General features: G+C 42.9%; 2 protein-coding genes and 1 pseudogene across 4 annotated transcripts; all 3 read right to left on the bottom strand.

The window, feature by feature from the left end:
• Window positions 1-872: 872 nt before the first annotated feature.
• Window positions 873-3,430, bottom strand: LOC308296324 (UDP-glucuronosyltransferase 2C1-like). The gene is made up of 2 exons (XM_080739557.1): window positions 3,399-3,430; window positions 873-2,940 (listed from the first exon to the last, which is right to left on the bottom strand). Exon 2 carries the CDS (start codon window positions 2,936-2,938, stop codon window positions 1,355-1,357), a length of 1,584 nt encoding a protein of 527 aa, XP_080595683.1. The 5' UTR covers window positions 2,939-2,940; window positions 3,399-3,430; the 3' UTR covers window positions 873-1,354.
• A 4,192-nt stretch (window positions 3,431-7,622) lies between these two features.
• On the bottom strand, window positions 7,623-11,718 carry LOC308296117 (UDP-glucuronosyltransferase 2C1-like; annotated as a pseudogene). Its single transcript, XR_013963367.1, has 2 exons — window positions 11,654-11,718; window positions 7,623-9,466 (listed from the first exon to the last, which is right to left on the bottom strand). The product of XR_013963367.1 is annotated as a UDP-glucuronosyltransferase 2C1-like (transcript).
• Window positions 11,114-19,273, bottom strand: LOC308296116 (UDP-glucuronosyltransferase 2C1-like). Of its 2 annotated transcripts, XR_013962601.1 has the most exons (3): window positions 19,131-19,273; window positions 11,884-14,521; window positions 11,114-11,717 (listed from the first exon to the last, which is right to left on the bottom strand). XR_013962601.1 is itself a non-coding variant. In XM_080739248.1 (2 exons), the coding sequence occupies exon 2, from the start codon at window positions 14,517-14,519 to the stop codon at window positions 12,936-12,938; it is 1,584 nt and encodes a 527-aa protein (XP_080595374.1). In that variant the 5' UTR covers window positions 14,520-14,521; window positions 19,131-19,273; the 3' UTR covers window positions 11,114-12,935. The 2 variants fall into 2 exon arrangements, 1 of the variants encoding a protein (XP_080595374.1); XM_080739248.1 differs by having other exon boundaries at window positions 11,114-14,521.
• Between the last annotated feature and the right edge of the window lie 1,560 nt (window positions 19,274-20,833).

The following is a 20,833-nucleotide window of genomic DNA, read 5'->3' as shown; positions in this document are numbered from 1 at the left end:
GCAGGGAGGGAGCCAGTATAGGGAGTCTTTGACATCCCGTGGCAATGACATGGATGTCCAAAGTCACGGTGGCATATCTGAAATAATAATGAAAGCCTACATAATAATAATCATAATGTAGCCTACGTACTAGGCTGCTATGTTCAATTTACATGTTGTGCTGTGGTAGGCCTAGACGACAACATATGCCATTTGATGGTGTACAGGGCAGGCTGGATTGTATTGCAGGAGTTACGGTGTTAAATTCGGCTTCTCTCTGTACCACAGATATGTTTGGCACTTTCTTATATTATTATTGACAATTTGGACAATGTTTGACCAGCTTTTATAGGCCTAGTACAATTTGTTGATTACTTAAGTTGTGAGTTGTGACCCAGTAATGATCTGATTTTGTATTTATTTTATGTTAGACATATTTAAAAGCTCTTAATAGTCTGTACATTGTCACTCTAGAAATGTGCAGATTGCACATTAAACTAGTCATCTGGGGGGAATCCTGTGGGGACAGGTTGAGGACCACTGTTGTGGAGTTGGAATCCCCAAATTCAAAACTGAAACAGTTCCTGTCCTCAAAATACAATTGAAATAGAAAAACTATTAATTGCTTGATAACAGATTTATTAAACACTTTGGAAGCATGCCTCACGATGATGATGATGATGATGGTGATGATGATGATGATGATGATGATGATGATGATGATGATGATGATGACGATGATGATTTTTCTTTATTAAACTGTCATGCTTCCAAGGACTGCAAGCACCGTCGACGAGCTGTCAGCGGCTGTTTCTCAAGCCCAGCCCATATGGACTTACAGGACACTTTTACATTTCAAGCAATTTAGAAGCCAAGGAATAGCTATGGCCTTACATTATAAAATACATAATTCACAAGGCACATTTTGTTGTACATTCTCTGTCTTTCTACTAAGAAATATCAAAACCTGCTGTGTGACCAACCACTGGTCTCAGATGCAGAGACTGGTCTCTCAAGCGCGAAGGATAATCAGCTGATAACAGTAAACAGAAAGGTTTCTTGTGATGACTGATCGTCTCGCTTAATAAGAACAGATACACGACGGCGTGTACAGCAGGCAGGCTGGCAGGCTGACCGAACTTTTTCCCAAATACAGTAGGTGCCTTACATTCATGCCTTATATTAAGCCTATTATATTAAGCCTAAAATGCTACTGCCACCGTGCAAAACCGTTTTTAACTTTTTAAAGCCTGAACCTCTTGCCCAAACCTCTCGGGAATGAAAATCTCCAAGTTGGGATGTCTGGGTTACTGCAAATGTAGTCTTTTACAAATGTAGTTAGTTATTCCATTATACACATTTTACAACACTTGAATCATTCTCTTTTCACTTTGCTCCTGCAAAACAATTTATGCCACAAAAACCTCATCGCTGAAATAAAGACAATCATTGCTAGAAAAACAGCTGCCAGCAGGAAGGCTATAACATCAATCGAATGGTACTGAATCGTGGACATCTTGTATGAATCCGTCCTTAAGTGTGGTGCTCCCTTGTGTCTCATGACAAACTCGATCCAGAACACGGCTCGGTCCAGAGGTTCCAAGGGCTGGTCCCTGTGCAGCCTCGACAGCGTCCGCATGTTCTCTGCATAGGAGGGCTCGTGAAGGACCTCATTCAACGCTTCTAGGAAATTGTCTGTGTTCATTGTGCCAACATCGAGTACTTTGGCTACGCCCTTTGCTTCCATCCGGTTCAGGTTGTCTCCCTGGTCACCCAGAAGAGGCAGACCGACCAAAGGAACGCCATGGTATATGGCCTCCTGGACTCCGTTGGTGCCTCCGTGGGCCACAAACACTCTGGTCTTGGGGTGGCCCAAGAGGTCCTTCTGGGGCAACCAGTCGACGAGTAAGGTGTTGTTCCCCAGGGTCGATGGTCTCTTCCCGGTGTGCCTCCAGATCACCTTCTGCGGCAATCGGGCAAACGCCGCTGCAATGGCCTCCGTAATGTCCTCAGGAAGCTTTCCGATGAAGGAGCCCAGAGTCATCACGATGACCCCGTGTTCTCCGGAGCTCTGGACAAAGTCCTCCAGATGTGGAGGGAGAGGTCCAGAGGGTTTGCACTGAAAACCTTGCATGTAAAAGACGTTAGGCATCGTGGGCCGAGGGTATTCAAAGGTAAAGTCGCTTCTCATCAGCCAGATATCCGCCGCCTGGAAGAGCTCATTAAAATGGACGTCAGGGCCGAAGTAGCGGTGAACGAACGCTGTGTAGATGCTGTCTGCGATGTATGCATATTGAATACGCATAAGAAGGTAGAAAAGTGCGTTTTTGATTCGTTGGGGAAATGTCATCTTGTCCGTCAGCATGGCGTCTGGGACTGGGACATACGACAGGGGACAGGGGGCGATGAGATAATGCGCCTCCCCTTGGACAGTCCACCTAGCGTTGATGACCAGAGGAAGCCCGAGACGATGAGCTAAAATCGGCCCTGTGCCCACCGGATCTGTCAAAACCACGTCATACTTGGCATCTTGTAAACGCTTCATCATTTCACTGTCCTCAAAAATAATCTCCATCGTCTGAACTGTGGCGTTCATCATCTCACGGAAGGTTTTCACAAATTCCCATTCCATTGCCATGCGAGCCCAAACTGAGGAACCGTCCCGCCGCAGGCTCACCATCCTCCCCACGACCGTTCCGAAGAACTCCTCGTCCCCGCCGCCGTGGAAGTCGACCGTGACGGTGTCATAGTGAGGGGAGTCCGGCTTGATGTACCAGCTGTTTGAGGGCCTTATCACCGTGACCTGGTGGCCTCTGGAGTGCAGCTCTTCAATGATGACTTTCATGTTGATCCAAAGGCTTCCCTCGCCAGAGTACACCAGGACTTTCCCACCGTCCGCGAGCGGCGCAGTGGAACACAGAAGTGTAGCAAACGCCACTAGCGTAAGTTGGCCATGCATCACTGAGGAGAGATGATGAGAATGATGAGCGGTTGTATAATATCAAGGCACAGAAGTCAACCTTTTGCAATGGATCACTGATTAACGGAAACTGTACTTTACTCTTACTTCACAGTAGATAATAACAGCATGAGTGGGATAAAAACTATATAGCCGTTTTCGGGCATAAACCTCTTATCTACATATTTAGTGTGGTTGCCCCTGCAGGGCAAACAGACTAGTACTTGACTTTATTTCCATCCAGCCATCTTTCTCGAATAGAACACCCCCCAACAGTCAGTAGTCCTAAATCTCCTAATGTTGTAATGCTGGAATAAATCCTTTTCCCCTCCCTCCTTATCAAACATGCTAGATTTAGAAAACCATATGGGATTTACAAAATACTATAGAAATGGGAAATGATGGAAACAATAAGGTAGGCATACATTGAATTACCCAAACAAAGTGAATGCAAACTCACCCAACAATTTTATTCCACAGCCCAGTGGAATGTTCTTGACTTTCGGTGACATACACTCACTGCTTCCTGGTTCCCACCTCTTTATACCAGTGTTGCCATGTCTGATCATTATAAGCGGCCTCTGTTGCTTGTAAATGTTGGTAGTTGTGGGTTTTTGTGGGATTGTTTCTAAAGTGTACCTGTAGTTCCTTATTTGGGTGTGCTTCCACATTTTTCTCAAACATTTTCATGTCAAGGACTCCCAAATTAAAGTGTATTTGACAGAAATTAAAATTTGAGGGAGGCACCCCTGTTCCAGATATGTGTTGTTAAAATGAGTTGTGAGCTCACTAGATAGGTTTGAAGTGCTCATGTTGCCTATAGTCGACCAGATCTACTTCAAAATAGCAGATCTACAAACTCACGACGTGTGGCGACGCGTCCCTGAAACAAGATGGATTCACACAGAAAAAATATATGTATGTTGTATTGTATTTTAATAGGCCTATTTGTATGTGTGTATGGCTGTATCCTGTCTTACAAATCTGGAAACATTGCTACCAAAGGAGAATTTGCATTCTCTCGAGGAGAGAGTGCAGTGAGAGAGCCAGGGAGTCGACTTTGGACTTTCCAGTGGCATATCTGAAATAATAATAATAGACATTTGTAATAATAATCATAATGTAGGCTACGTATACTACTGCTGCCAGGGCTTATGGTCAATGTAGCCTACATGTAGTGTGGTAGGCCTATACACTACAACATGTGATGGTGATGATGCTGTACATGCTGGATTGTGTTTTTACAGATCCTTCAGTTATCTTAGAGCAGGGGTGGGCAACTTTGATGATGGCGAGGGCCACTATATTTCCACCTTCATTCCAGAGGGCCACATTGCATATTGTTACGTCCTACTTTGACATACAAAAGCAAATATAGCCGATCTACAAGCTCAAAACGCGTCGCAGTGCGACACGTTTTGAGCTATATTTGCTTCTTTTAAATTGAAATGCTGAATATTGTTTTGTTAAATGTAATTGGAATCCTGAAATGTAACATCTTTATTCAATTTCGAATCCATTTATTTATTAGTTATATTCATGTTAACTTTATGAACTTTAATACCAGTAAGACTCCCTAATCGGCCAAAAGTTTGTTTTACCAATTATCAAGACATACGGGCAGTTGACAGTTTGCCATGGTTACTCATTGAAGTTGAATCTCCATATATGGAGATAACCTACGCATCACACTAAGTCTGACCTCACCAGCCCATATTTGGGCATGAGCAACTTATGTCTCCATATATGGAGATATGATGACATCACACAGTCCTCAGCCGATGATGTGGCGTGATGTCATACAATACACAAACAAGCCCTACAGTATAAAGGGGCAATTCGTGCCAGGAAAGAAGCATTTCTTCGACTCAGACCTTATCGCCAGGGTTGGCTTATAGCAGCTGTCGGTAGGACCATATATGGATTCTGTTAGTGTGGATCTCCTAACAGGGCATCATCTGGGATACAATCCCTTTTATGCCCATATATGGAGATCCCTAACAGAATCCCTTTCATGCCCATATATGGAGATCCCTAACAGAATCCCTTTTATGCCCATATATGGAGATCCCTAACAGCATCCCTTTTATGCCCATATATGGAGATCACTAACAGCTAACAGAATCCCTTTTATGCCCATATATGGAGATCCCTAACAGAATCCCTTTTATGCCCATATATGGAGATCCCTAACAGAATCCCTTTTATGCCCATATATGGAGATCCCTAACAGAATCCCTTTTATGCCCATATATGGAGATCCCTAACAGAATCCCTTTTATGCCCATATATGGAGATCCCTAACAGAATCCCTTGTATGCCCATATATGGAGATCCCTAACAGAATCCCTTTTATGCCCATATATGGAGATCCCTAACAGAATCCCTTTTATGCCCATATATTATGGAGAAATCCCTGCTCTGAGTATCTGACATCAGTGTGATGTCACCTGTTTATGCCCATATATGGAGATCCCTGCTCTGCGTATCTGGTTGCTATGGTAAACAGTTGGTTGCTAGGGTAAAAAAAACATGGTTGCTATGGTAAACAGTTGGTTGCTAGGGTAAACAGTTGGTTGCTAGGGTAAAACCATGGTTGCTAAGGTGGTTGCTAACGTACACTAACAAACCAGCAACAACAGACTGTTGCCACAGCAACGTACACAAAGGTTTGTGTACACATGTGGTGTGATGTCATAATGATGCGGAGATATGAGCAGGGCAAAGGTGTGACGTGTGACGGACGGACGGACGGGCGGCCGGTGGAGGTTTTCATAGTAAACTGCTCCCTGACGGTCGCAACAAATACTACCAGTAAGACTCCCTAATCGGGAGATAAGCGACCGTTGGTCGCTTATCTCCACAAATAGGCCAAACGTTTGTTTTACCAATTATCAAGACATACGGGCAGTTGACAGTTTGCCATGGTTACTCATTGAAGTTGAATCTCCATATATGGAGATAACCTACGCATCACACTAAGTCTGACCTCACCAGCCCATATTTGGGCATGAGCAACTTATGTCTCCATATATGGAGATATGATGACATCACACAGTCCTCAGCCGATGATGTGGCGTGATGTCATACAATACACAAACAAGCCCTACAGTATAAAGGGGCAATTCTTGCCGGAAAGAAGCATTTCTTCGACTCAGACCTTATCGCCAGGGTTGGCTTATAGCAGCTGTCAGGACCATATATGGATTCTGTTAGTGTGGATCTCCTAACAGGGCATCATCTGGGATACAATCCCTTTTATGCCCATATATGGAGATCCCTAACAGAATCCCTTTCATGCCCATATATGGAGATCCCTAACAGAATCCCTTTTATGCCCATATATGGAGATCCCTAACAGCATCCCTTTTATGCCCATATATGGAGATCACTAACAGCTAACAGAATCCCTTTTATGCCCATATATGGAGATCCCTAACAGAATCCCTTTTATGCCCATATATGGAGATCCCTAACAGAATCCCTTTTATGCCCATATATGGAGATCCCTAACAGAATCCCTTTTATGCCCATATATGGAGATCCCTAACATAATCCCTTTTATGCCCATATATGGAGATCCCTTGCCTGACTGCTAGCGTCAGACTCAACACACCACCCACCAACAGGGGGTGGTGATGTGCGGACTGAAGTATCAGGCTAGGTCATTAACCTGCGGGCCGCATTAAGTGAAGATGGGGGGCGCATGTGGCCCCCAGGCCGCCAGTTGCCCATGTATGTCTTAGAGCAATGGTTCAAAATCTTTTCAGGCTGTGACCCCCCCCAAAATAATCACATTTGAACTGGGGACCCCCACTCTGACAAGCACTTGGAATTGCAGGAGTTCAGTTGTTAAATTTGGTTTGACTACGAGAGATAAAATGTTTGCCTCTATCTTACTGTATATTATTTGAAAGTTTGGCCAATGTTTGACCAGTTGTTATAGTATAATTTGTTGATTACTTGTGATGCAGTAATGATATTATTTCGTACTATTTCTTTTATTTTAGAGGTATTAAAAAGATCTTAAAAGTCCTTAAAATAGCACTTTTGAAATGTGCAGAATGCAGATATCCTGTATAACACTGTTTCCCACGGATCCCCTAATTTTTGATTTCCTGCATTGTTTTTAATTATTATTATTTCAATACATAAAAAAGAAATCCCCAAAAAGCTAAGATTTTCATGAATAATAATTTTAAAAAAATGTAATAAGTAGGCTAATGTAATTTTAACAATAAATGAAAAATCGAAGAAGTTCCATAAATTAGAAAACAAATGTTTGACTAGTGAAAATAGCCGATCTACGCTGTATTGTGAGCTTGTAGATCTTGTAGAGCTTGTAGATCTGCTGTTTTCACTAGTTTGGGTCCTGGGCAAACGTCTCATTTCTCTAAAGGTTTCCTGCTTCAGTGAGAAAATCCCATCATCTGGGGGGAATCCTGTGGGTCCCCCCTGAGGGTCCCCACCCAAAGGTTGAGAACCACTGTTGTAGAGGTGTAGGAATACCCAAACTCAAAACTGAAACAGTTCCCGTCCTCAAATTACAAGTGACAAAGAATGATACTATTAACTTCTTGATAACACCTTTATTGGTACAACACTGCCACCTGCTGTCTTCTTTTCCATATAACTAAAACACACTTTGGAAGCATGCCTCAGTCATGATGATGATGATGACGACTACAATCTTTCTTTATTAAACTGTCATGCTTCCAAGGAAGTCCAGCCCATATGGACTTACAGGACACTTTTACATTTCAAACAATTTAGAAGCCAAGGAATAGCTATGGCTATTCACAGGGCACATTTTGTAGTACAAAATGTCCCCTCTATCTACTAAGTTGTGCAATTACGTTTACAAATGTTACGTTGTACGTTTACAAACTTACTACAAATGTTGTGTTCTACAAATGCAGTTCCATTATACACATATTACAACACTTGAATCATTCTCTTTTCACTTTGCTCCTGCAAAACAATTTATGCCACAAAAACCTCATCGCTGAAATAAAGACAATCATTGCTAGAAAAACAGCTGCCAGCAGGGAGGCTATAACGTCAATCGAATGGTACTGAATCCAGGACATCTTGTATGAATCCGTCCTCAAGTGCGGCGCTCCCTTGTGTCTCATGACAAACTCGATCCAGAACAAGGCTCGGTCCAGAGGTTTCATGGGCTGGTCCCTGTGCAGCTTCGACAGCTTCTGCATGTTCTCTGCATAGGAGGGCTCGTGAAGGACCTCCTTCAATGCTTCCAGAAAGTTGTCTGTGTTCATTGTGCCAACATCGAGTACTTTGGCTACGCCCTTTGCTTCCATCCGGTTCATGTTGTCTTGCTGGTCGAAAAAGATAGGCAGACCGACCAAGGGAACGCCATGGTATATGGCCTCCTGGACTCCGTTGGTGCCTCCGTGGGCCACGAACACTCTGGTCTTGGGGTGGCCCAAGAGGTCCTTCTGGGGCAACCAGTCGACGATTAAGGTGTTGTTCCCCAGGGTCGATGGTCTCTTCCCGGTGTGCCTCCAAATCACCTTCTGTGGCAATTGGGCGAACGCCGCCGCAATGGCCTCCGTAATGTCCTCGGGAAGCTTTCCGACGAAGGAGCCGAGAGTCATCACGATGACCCCGTGTTCTCCGGAGCTCTGGACAAAGTCTTCCAGATGTGGAGGGAGAGGCCCAGAGGGTTTGCACTGAAAACCTTGCATGTAAACGACGTTAGGCATCGTGGGCCGAGGGTATTCAAAGGAAAAGTCGCTTCTCATCAGCCAGATATCCGCCGCCTGGAAGAGCTCATTAAAAGTGACGTCAGGGCCGAAATAACGGTGAATGAATGATGTGTAGATGCTGTCTGTAATGTATGCATATTGAATATGCATAAGAAGGTAGAAAAGTGCGTTTTTGATTCGTTGGGGAAATGTCATCTTGTCCGTCAGCATGGCGTCTGGGACTGGGACATAGGACAGGGGGCGATGAGATAATGTGCCTCCAATTGGACAGCCCACCTGGCGTTGATGACCAGAGGAAGCCCGAGACGATGAGCTAAAATCGGCCCTGTGCCCACCGGATCTGTCAAAACCACGTCATACTTGGCATCTTGTAAACGCTTCATCATTTCACTGTCCTCAAAAATAATCTCCATCATCTGAACTGTGGCGTTCATCATCTCACGGGAGGTTTTCACAAATTCCCATTCCATTGCCATGCGAGCCCAAACTGAGGAACCGTCCCGCAGCAGGCTCACCAGTCTCCCCAATGCCATTTCTATGAACTCCTCGCACCCAACGCCATGGAAGTCGACCGTGACGGTGCCGTAGTGAGGGGAGTCCGGCTTGATGTACCAGCTGTTTGAGGGCCTTATCACCGTGACCTCGTGGCCTCTGGAGTGCAGCTCTTCAATGATGACTTTCATGTTTATCCAAAGGCTTCCCTCGCCAGAGTACACCAGGACTTTCCCGCCGTCCGCGAGCGGCGCGGTGGAACACAGAAGTGTAGCAAACGCCACGAGCGTTAGTTGGCCATGCATCTCTGAGGAGAGAGATCAGAATGATCAGCAGTTGCATATCAAGGTACATAAGTTAACGTTTTGTAATGGATCACTGATTAACTAATTACTGCACTTTACTCTCACTTCACACTAGATAACAGCATGGGTTGGATAAAAACAATCTCTGCTGTTGGACATAAACCTCATATTTTAACTTTTTGCATATATTTTTGTATGCTAACGCCCTACTTGATCATACCACAGCGTCACACACAACATCAAAAGTAGCAGTGTTTCAAGCTTGTAGATCTGCTACCTTTGCTATTTCTTTTTATAGGAATCATGAAGCGTTTTCCTCGCCTCCATTTCTATGCCCAGGATGAGTGTTCGTAGGGGGGTAAGAGTAGAGCGAGGAGGGTCGGTCTCTGATGTTCGTTCAGAGACAGACACTCCTCACCATTAGTTAAAGGTACGCTATAGGTAATTTTAATACTATTTTGAATAAATATGTATATACATTTTTAGCACTCATTTCCCTTCACCAGCCAATGTATTATTGTGCTGGGGTGTTTCCTTGCAGAAAGACAAATCCCCTGGCTGCATTTTGGTTCTGTTCCACTGTTTATGTTGACGTTCAAACCTTGCAAAGATCTGTGAAGGGAGGGGGGAGCTCGGCCAGACCTCTTCATAGCTCCCTTTGAACTTCAAAGGGGTTGTACAATGAGTTGATAACTCGTTCTGTGCTCGTTAATGATCCCTCTAATCAATTGGAGCATCAAAGACAGCTATACCTGTTTGATGCTATATTGTATATATATATCTATATATTGATTTGTTATATGAGATACTTAAAGTGTGATTCCTGTGGAAATAAGCCTCAGCTTTCTATGATCTCCTTTTAGTTGACCTTGTACCAGTGATTTGTACTGTCATGAAACTGTTCTTTTTTCTATTGCAAACTTCAAAAATCAATGCCTGTCAGAGAGGGGAGGGGGCCCCTCACAGACTTTGCTGTCCCTGCAAGGTTTGAATTAGTCGACTTCCCGTAGTGTATCTGAAGTAACATTGATAACATACGTATAATGATGATCATTATGTAGCCTACGTATCCTGCTGCTGCCAGAGCATATAAGGTCGTACACTAGCCTCCGGCTCTGGGGTGTCTGTAAAAAATGTGTGTGTGTGTGTGTGTGTGTGTGTGTGTGTGTGTGTGTGTGTGTGTGTGTGTGTGTGTGTGTGTGTGTGTGTGTGTACTTTTTTACACCCCCTTTAATTGTACCATTACAATTTATACGGAACATTACCTGCACATTACCATTTATCTGATTTGGTTTCTAGCACCTTTGTTGCAAACCTACTACAGTAGGCTACCACCCTCTGCTATGATCGGCAACCTTTTTGACATGCAGTTTATTTATTTTCTAGATGGTCAGTGTGCCATATCAACAAACGTTTGGTGAAAATAGCTGATTTACAACAAGCTCACAAGCTTGCAGATCAGCTATATTCAGGCAAAACAGATTTGACCGACAGTAGTATAGAGGCCTTCTTTATGAATGATTCTTTATTTTGCACCAATCTATCTTTATAAGAGCTGGGGCAGTCCATCAGTGCTGGAGTAAGTAGGCCCACTCAGATATTTAATGCAGAAACAAGTGTTGGAGAAAAGACTTGACTCAAAGACAGACTTGAAGAGTTGATATATTAAAGGTTCTTTATTATGCCATGCAAAGCAAGTATACCGGTAGGTAGCGATGTGTACTCTGTCTGCGTGCCTTGTGTTATGATAAAAGTCACTCAAGTCTCTGATGAAGCTTGGCAGCAGCCATTTAATGACGGTCACTGGCAATGAGGAAATATAGGCACAGTCAGGACCAGCACAGCTTCACAACTTCAGAAAACAATGCATGTCTTCACAATAACAGACTGGAAAGGGGTCCTCCCTATGTTCCCAAGGTTCTATGTTTCCAGGTTAGGTTTAGGGTTAGGGTTAGGGTTAGGGGTAGGGTTAGGGGTAGGGTTAGGGTTAGGGTTAGGGTAAGGGTTAGGGTTAGGGTTAGGGTTAGGGTAGGGTTAGGGTTAGGGTTAGGTTTAGGTTAGGGTTAGGATTAGGTGGTAAATGGGGAATATAGAACCCTGGGAACATAGAACCTTGGGAACATAGGTACGGTCCCACTGGAAAGAGGAAAACTGATACGAGGTAACAATAGTAACACATTTACATGTACCTGGCAATGAGGAAATATAGGCACAGTCAGGACCAGCGCAGCTTCACAACTTCATAAAACAATGCTAAACAAAAAGAATAAAATACAATTTATCAGCGTGTGTGCATGCAGTGACATAAACATATCAATGCACAATTGCATTATAAAGCACCACCTTTACCGACATTGAAAATAGCTTTAATCATGCTTTTATCACGCTACATAACCGAGACTCAGATGTATCAACCTACCGTGTGTCTTCACAATAACAGACTGGGAAGAGGAAACGGGGTTTGGGGCGGTCTCAGGCAAACTACCGTAATACAGCTATTGCAAGTGGAATCACATTATCTGTTACATAAACTACCGCGGTACATAACCAACAGTGTTAGCTAAATGTCCAGAGCGACGCAGCGCCTGTATTTATAGTTCTGTTCCTGTGTGTCTTGGCAAACATTATGTCAACATATCTGTAAATCTGTAAGCTCAAAGGTAACACACAGTATGTGCGCGCGAATGTCGATGCCAAAAAGGCCTGCTTCATGCCAGGTCTGGGGCTCCCACCAACCTTTCCCGTAAATAGCCTTATCTTTGTTCCTTGAGAGCCAAATGGTATGCGTACTGTATCTGCAGGCTGCAATAGGCTGGAGCTTGCAGCATGGGCTGCTTACCTTCCTGCCATAGTCACCATAGCCAGAGCCCCATGTTGAATTATATCACAATTTCATATTTTATGAGTACACAATGATATTACAAGTATTAATATCCACTAGTAAGACACCTCAGGGTGACTTGCGACCTCAGGGTGACATATGCGACCTCGCCCTAAAGGGCTTAGGAAGCATGCCTCATGATGATGATGATGATGATGACGACGACGACTACAATCTTTCTTTATTAAACTGTCATGCTTCCAAGGAAGTCCAGCCCATATGGACTTACAGGACACTTTTACATTTCAAACAATTTAGAAGCCAAGGAATAGCTATGGCCTTAAGTTACATTATAAAATATATCCTAACTCACAAGGCACATTTTGTTGTACAAAATGTCCCCTCTATATTACTAACTCTTTCTCTCTGTCTTTCTACTAAGGAGAATTGTCAAAGCCTGAATTGCTTCCACGCTTGGTGCAGCTGAGACTGCTGTTAATTGCTGCCTCCGAAAGGTGAAAAGTAGAAAAACAGTGAGAAAGAGTTTGCAATATAGAAGGGGTAAGTTTTGAAATTAGGTTTAGGTTACCTACTACAAATGTTGTGTTCTACAAATGCAGTTCCATTATACACATATTACAGCACTTGAATCATTCTCTTTTCACTTTGCTCCTGCAAAACAATTTATGCCACAAAAACCTAATTGCTGAAATAAAGACAATCATTGCTAGAAAAACAGCTGCCAGCAGGAAGGCTATAACGTCAATCGAATGGTACTGAATCCAGGACATCTTGTATGAATCCGTCCTCAAGTGCGGCGCTCCCTTGTGTCTCATGACAAACTCGATCCAGAACACGGCTCGGTCCAGAGGTTTCATGGGCTGGTCCCTGTGCAGCCTCGACAGCTTCTGCATGTTCTCTGCATAGGAGGGCTCGTGAAGGACCTCCTTCAATGCTTCCAGGAAGTTGTCTTTGTTCATTGTGTCGACTGCTACTACTTTGGCTACACCCTTTGCTTCCATCCAGTTCATGTTGTCTAGCTGGTCGAACAGGAGAGGCAGACCGACCAAAGGAACGCCATGGTATATGGCCTCCTGGACTCCGTTGGTGCCTCCGTGGGCCACAAACACTCTGGTCTTGGGGTGGCCCAAGAGGTCCTTCTGGGGCAACCAGTCGACGATTAAGGTGTTGTTCCCCAGGGTTGACGGTCTCTTCCCAGTGTGCCTCCAGATCACCTTCTGTGGCAATTGGGCGAACGCGACCGCGATGGCCTCCGTAATGTCCTCGGGAAGCTTTCCGACAAAGGAGCCCAGAGTCATCACGATGACCCCGTGTTCTCCAGAGCTCTGGACAAAGTCCTCCAGATGTGGAGGGAGAGGCTCGGAGGGTTTGCACTGAAATCCTTGCATGTAAACGACGTTAGGCATCGTGGGCCGAGGGTATTCAAAGGAAAAGTCGCTTCTCATCAGCCAGATATCCGCCTCCTGGAAGAGCTCATAATAATGGACATCGGGGCCAAAGTAACGGTGAACGAACGCTGTGTAGATGCTGTCTGCCATTAATGCATATTGAATACGCATACGAAGGTAGAAAAGTGCATTTTTGATTCGTTGGGGAAATGTCATCTTGTCCGTCAGCATGGCGTCTGGGACTGGGACATACGACAGGGGACAGGGGGCGATGAGATAATGCACCTCCCCTTGGACAGCCCACCTGGCGTTGATGACCAGGGGAAGACCGAGACGACGGGCCAACATTGGCCCCGGGCCCAGTGGATCCGTCAAAACCACGTCATACTTGGCATCCTGTAAACGCTTCAACATTTCATCGTCCTCAAAAATAATCTCCATCACCTGAACTGCGGCTTTCATGTACTCATGGAAGCGATTCACTAATTCCCATTCCATTGCCATGCGAGCCCAGAGTGAGGAACCGTCCCGCCGCAGGCTCACCAGTCTCCCCAATGCCATTTCTAGGAACTCCTCGTCCCCGCCGCCGTGGAAGTCGACCGTGACGGTGCCGTAGTGAGGGGAGTCCGGCTTGATGTACCAGCTGTTTGAGGGCCTTATCACCGTGACCTCATGGCCTCTGGAGTGCAGCTCTTCAATGATGACTTTCATGTTGATCCAAAGGCTTCCCTCGCCAGAGTACACCAGGACTTTCCCGCCGTCCGCGAGCGGCGCGGTGGAACACAGAAGTGTAGCAAACGCCACGAGCGTTAGTTGGCCATGCATCTCTGAGGAGAGAGATCAGAATGATCAGCAGTTGCATATCAAGGTACATAAGTTAACGTTATGTAATGGATCACTGATTAACTAATTACTGCACTTTACTCTCACTTCACTCTAGATAACAGCATGGGTTGGATAAAAACATTCTCTGCTGGTGGCTGTTGGACATAAACCTCATATTTTAACTTTTTGCATATATTTTTGTATGCTAACGCCCTACTTGATCATACCACAGTGTCACACACAACATCAAAAGTAGCAGTGTTTCAAGCTTGTAGATCTGCTACCTTTGCTTGCTATTTATTTTTATAGGAATCATGAAGCGTTTTCCACGGCTCCACTTCTATGCCCAGCATGAGTGTTCGTAGGGGGGTAAGAGTAGAGCGAGGAGGGTTGGTCTCTGGTGTTCGTTCAGAGACTGACCCTCCTATGTATATACATTTTTTAGCACTCATTTCCCTTCACCAGCCAATGTATTATTGTGCTGGGGTGTTTCCCTGCAGAAAGACAAATCCCCTGGCTGCATTTTGGTTCTGTTCCACTGTTTATGTTGACGTTCAAACCTTGCAAAGATCTGTGAAGGGAGGGGGGAGCTCGGCCAGACCTCTTTATAGCTCCCTTTGAACTTCAAAGAGGTTGTACAATGAGTTGATAACTCGTTCTGTGCTCGTTAATGATCCCTCTAATCAATTGGAGCATCAAAGACAGCTATACCTATATATATATATATATATGGGTCAGTGACGTGACGCCCCAAAAAACATGTTTTTTAAAAAACTTTAAATAGCAGGCATAAAACTTATTTAATTTTGTTCTACTCACTCTCAACTTTATGGAAACACATTTTGTTTTTACATATTTGATTGGAATCAGACTTTTTTGAGCAGTTTGTTGTACTTGTGCCTAAAACCGTCATCTGGTGTGACATGACAATAATTGTTCATAAAATGAAAATGGAGTACACCTTTCTTAAGTTACTCACTTTATCAAAGTCCTTTATCATAACTAACCTGTGATCCACTATAGTTTTGTGAAAATTAATTGAATCTGTATATTTTTTTCATAATCAACACTCTGTGTGAGGCCCATGTTGTCGATCTTTCAACATATTTTAATTTTATTCTGACAAAAACTTTCTTTAAAATTACACAAATATTTGTGACTCTTCCTGATACTATTTTCTATGTAAACCATACACATTTTTTCGGTTTCATCATTAATAAAGGTATGATTTCTCACTATTTGGAATGTCACACCAGATGACTTAGTGTCACACCAGATGACCATATCTTCATGTGTCAAAGCAAACTGTGTTTTAACCTACCTATTAGTGAGTACTGAACTTTACTGATTGATTAAACAATTACCCAGGAAAAACAGCAACAGTAAAATTGCTTTAACATTAAATAACATGGCCTTAATATTTCTGAACAGGATAGTATTGTTGGGCCTTAACATAGGATAACAAAGAATTGTAGTAGTAGATGGATGATGAGGATGTGCACAGGAATGCTACGCACACCTAAGTCTTCTGCCGGCCCACGGCAGAAGGATCTTAAAGAGACAATAAGGTGCATAGCCACACTGGGAGCCAAGGCAACATTTTATTAACACCAATTATTGGAAACAACTCAGCATTCAGGTGTATTACTTTTTCCGAAGTCTCCTGAACTTGAACACAGCATTTTGAGTTGAACAAATTTATTTACGAATCATGTCGTTACACCACATCTCCACTAGCTAAAGAGTGCTGGGTTGTGCAACTCCGAAAATAGCTGATCTACAAGCTCTCGCAGCACAATGCGTTGAGAGCTTGTAGATCAGCTATTTTCGCTATGTTTGTCTCGGGTCCTACCTTACCTCATTGTCCAGTCCAGTGAGTGAAAGTACAAAAGTATTAGATTAGATTAGAATAGACATTTAGACTGCATTGTACATCAGCCAGTCACATTTGGTGAGGGTATAGACATTTAGACTGTATTGTACATCAGCCAGTCACATTTGGTGAGGGTAGCAAACCGTTTGCCCTGTTGCGGTTCTGCTATGCCACAGACAACTTCCTGCTCTTTGTAGAAAATGCAGTCTCGCCCCTTTGGCCAGACAAAACCATTTTTCATTTTTCCAAGTTGATTCATGCAGTTTATCTCTAGCCCCTCCTTATTAATGGTAACAATCTGCCCCACATATGGCTTTCCCTCATATTTGATTATGACAAACTGTCCTTGTGTGTATTCATCTGAGGAGGTGTCTGAATCCTCAGCTTGGGCCTCTCCAATAGATGCACTTGTGTCCAGCACCTGAGTAGAAGACCTTCAGGAGGAGACATTTAAATGTAATTTATTTGTCAGGTAGATTGTTTTTAGTAGTAAAATGTAATTACTAGCAAGTCCTCAAGTTTGCCAAGTATGTTATACTCACTGAAAAGTGTTACCACAATATAAGGTTTAGGTTTCTGTGAAGGGGTTTCTGCTCTGTCTGATGAATTTGCTGTATCACCGAATGAAGCTAAATTAAATTATGTAAAAATGTTTAAAACGTTGTTTTAAACATGTTAAAATGTTTTAAATGGACAAAAGAAACATGGGACTTGTTATTTATTGTTATGTCTGTAGGAAAATACAGTATATATCATCTGGTGTGACAATCAAGTCATCTGGCGTGACAAGCAGATATGTCACACCAGATGACGAAGTGTCACACCAGATGACGTTTTCTGCATTTAGGACTACCTTGAGGCTACCAGGTACACATTAGCATGCTAACAACATGCTAGCTATAACAAAACAACCTAGATTTACATGTAATTATGACCAAAGTTTCAAATAACTTTTGCTTTATTAATGAAAAAGGTGTCACACCAGATGACATCCAGAAGTGCCACACTTGTCAAAGTTTCAACAAGATGGCATTTCATGAAAATGTTAAAATCATAACTCACCTCAGACACCTGTCTTGCAGTTGTGCTGGGAGTGCTGAATAGCCTTACAGAAGAAGGACCTCTCTAGCCCAGTAGGTGTCCAAATTATTGCCTGTTTAATTTTTCCAAACTAGTGTCACACCAGATGATTTTGGTTTGGGGGACAAAATCTTTTTGATCAGAAATGACTGAAAACATTATGCTTGGACTTTGAAAAGATATAGGCTCACAAATAGACATTTTTTTTGCCTAAATTCATTTTTAAATGAATTTTAGCAATTCTTTTTCTTAGTTTTATTCAAGTTCCCACTTTGAGAAACAAGGTCGGGACAGTCACACCAGATGACATTTACCATGTTTGGTTGAAGATTCTGAAGAAATGAGGAATGAAATGTTTTAATCTTGAGTAAGTTCACATAAAGCTTAATGTCCTGCACAATATTCAGAAGGTTTTTGACAAATATATTTTTTATTTATACATGTTTGACACCGAGGACAGCGAAAACGCTACGTCACGTCACCCACCCATATATATATTGTTATATGAGATACTTAAAGTGTGATTCCTGTGGAAATAAGCCTCAGCGCTCTATGATCTCCTTTTAGTTGACCTTGTACCAGTGATTTGTACTGTCATGAAACTGTACTTTTTTCTATTGCAAACTTCTAATAAATTCTTCAAAAATCAATGCCTGTCAGAGAGGGGAGGGGCCCCTCACAGACCTTTCTGTCCCTGTAAGGTTTGAAAATAGGTAGTCGACTTCCCGTAGCGTATCTGCAATAACATTGATAGCCTACGTATAATAATAATGATCATTATGTAGCCTAGGTATACTGCTGCTGCCAGAGCATATAAGGTCAATGTACAGTAGCCTCCGGCTCTGGGGAGTCTGTAAAAAATGTTTGTGTGTGTGTGTGTGTGTGTGTGTGTGTGTGTGTGTGTGTGTGTGTGTGTGTGTGTGCGCGCGCGCGTGCGTGCGACGTGCATGTACTTTTTTTTACACCCCCTTTAATTGTAGCATTATTACAATTTATACGGAACATTACCTGCACATTACCATTTATCTGATTTTGTTTCTAGCACCTTTGTTGCAAACCTAATACGATAGGCTACCAACCTCTGCTATGATCGGCAACCTTTTTGACATGCAGTTTATTTATTTTCTAGATGGTCAGTGTGCCATATCAACAAACGTTTGGCGAAAAAAAGCTTGCAGATCAGCTATATTCAGGCAAAGCAGATTTGATGGAGGCCTTCTTTATGAATGAATCTTTATTTTGCACCAATCTATCTTTATAAGAGCTGGGGCAGTCCATCAGTGCTGGAGTAAGTAGGCCCACTCAGATATTTAATGCAGAAACAAGTGTTGGAGAAAAGACTTGACTCAAAGACAGACTTGAGTTGAGTTGATATACCATATTAAAGGTTCTTTATTATTCCATGCAAAGCAAGTATACCGGTATGTAGCGATGTGTACTCTGTCTGCGTGCCTTGTGTTATGATAAAAGTCACTCAAGTCTCTGATGAAGCTTGGCAGCAGCCATTTAATGACGGTCACTGGCAATGAGGAAATATAGGCACAGTCAGGACCAGCGCAGCTTCACAACTTCAGAAAACAATGCATGTGTCTTCACAATGACAGACTGGGAAGAGGAAAACTGATACGAGGTAACAATAGTAACACATTTACATGTACCTGGCAATGAGGAAGTATAGGCACAGTCAGGACCAGTGCAGCTTCACAACTTCAGAAAACAATGCTAAACAAAAAGAATAAAATACAATTTATCAGCATGTGTGCAGTGACATAAACATATCAATGCACACTTGCATTATAAAGCACCACCTTTACAGACATTGAAAATAGCTTTTATCATGCTTTTATCACGCTAAATAACAGAGGCTCAGATGTATCAACCTACCGTGTGTCTTCACAATAACAGACTGGGAAGAGGAAACGCCAAAACGGGGTTTGCTTCCCAAGTCTGCAGGGACACAAGGAGGGGGGAAAGTAAAGCCCTGCTTCATCATACAAGGCCGTCACACAAAAGTAGTGAAACCAGCCGATCTACAAGCAAGCACTGCTGTTTTCACTAGTTTAAATCATTTTTAAAATGATAAATGCAAAACTAATGGTTTTGGACATACAAGGTTTTCATCGGACAACAACGATATACAACAGTGTTAGCTAAATGTCCAGAGCGACGCAGCGCCTGTATTTATAGTTCTGTTCCTGTTCCTGCGTGTCTTGGCAAACATTATGTCAACATATCTGTAAATCTGTAAGCTCGAAGGAAACAAAGTTTGTGCGCGCGAATGTCGATGCCAAACTGTCCTGCTTCATGCCAGGTCTGGGGCTCCCACCAACCTTTCCCGTAAATAGCCTTATCTTTGTTCCTTGAGAGCCAAATGGTATGCATACTGTATCTGCAGGCTGCAATAGGCTGGAGCTTGCAGCATGGGCTGCTTACCTTCCTGCCATAGTCACCATAGCCAGAGCCCCATGTTGAATTATATCACAATTTCATATTTTATGAGTACACAATGATATTACAAGTATTAATGTCCACTAGTAAGACACCTCAGGGTGACTTGCGACCTCAGGGTGACATATGCGACCTCGCCCTAAAGGTCGAGATCGCGCCAATTCTTGGCCATCTGGCCAGTGATGTATATGGGACCAGTTACTCATATATGGAGACCCCTTCATGATAGTTATGTTATGTCAAAACATGCCCATATATGGACATTACCAAATATGGGCATTCCCATATATGTCCTTAATATTGATAACATAATATCCTTAATAATGTCCTTAATATTGACAATATAGGAATCTCCATATATGGGCATAAAACGTACGTAAGTAATGCCAAGCAGGGCCTTGGTGAGTTGGGGCCTTGGTTTGATGCCTGTGGATCTCCATATGGGCATAACATTCTCATTTTCGGCCTGGGATTTATGACATCAGAAATCTCCATGTATGGGCATAAAAGGTTTTTTTTTTCTTTTTCTGGGAATGACCATATATGGACTTTTTATTTTATTTTATCCTTTATTAATAATAATATGTATCCATATACATACAATATATGTTATGCCCATACATGGAGATCCCTATCTGAACCAGCCACACAGGAAGTGACGTCACGTGACATCCTTTTTATGTCATCAATTGCTTGTACACAAACAGACGTGTATAATATATCCTACATGAAATCCCTTTCTCCTACTTCCAGATCAGGTTGTCAAAATGTGATTACATTGTTAACAGATAATATCAACAAGTAGTTATAAACAATGCTTATACATAATGATCAAGGAAAACCAATCAGTGTCATGTCATAAATGTATCAGGGTAAATGCATGGTGTGTCGTAACAAGCAGCCCAATATATAT

This window comes from Nannobrachium achirus (assembly GCF_963921795.1).
Source record: "Nannobrachium achirus genome assembly, chromosome: 12".
In the NCBI taxonomy this organism is placed as follows: Eukaryota; Metazoa; Chordata; class Actinopteri; order Myctophiformes; family Myctophidae; genus Nannobrachium; species Nannobrachium achirus.
Note: the sequence above shows the minus strand (reverse complement) of the source record. Positions and strands in the feature narration are given on the sequence as shown.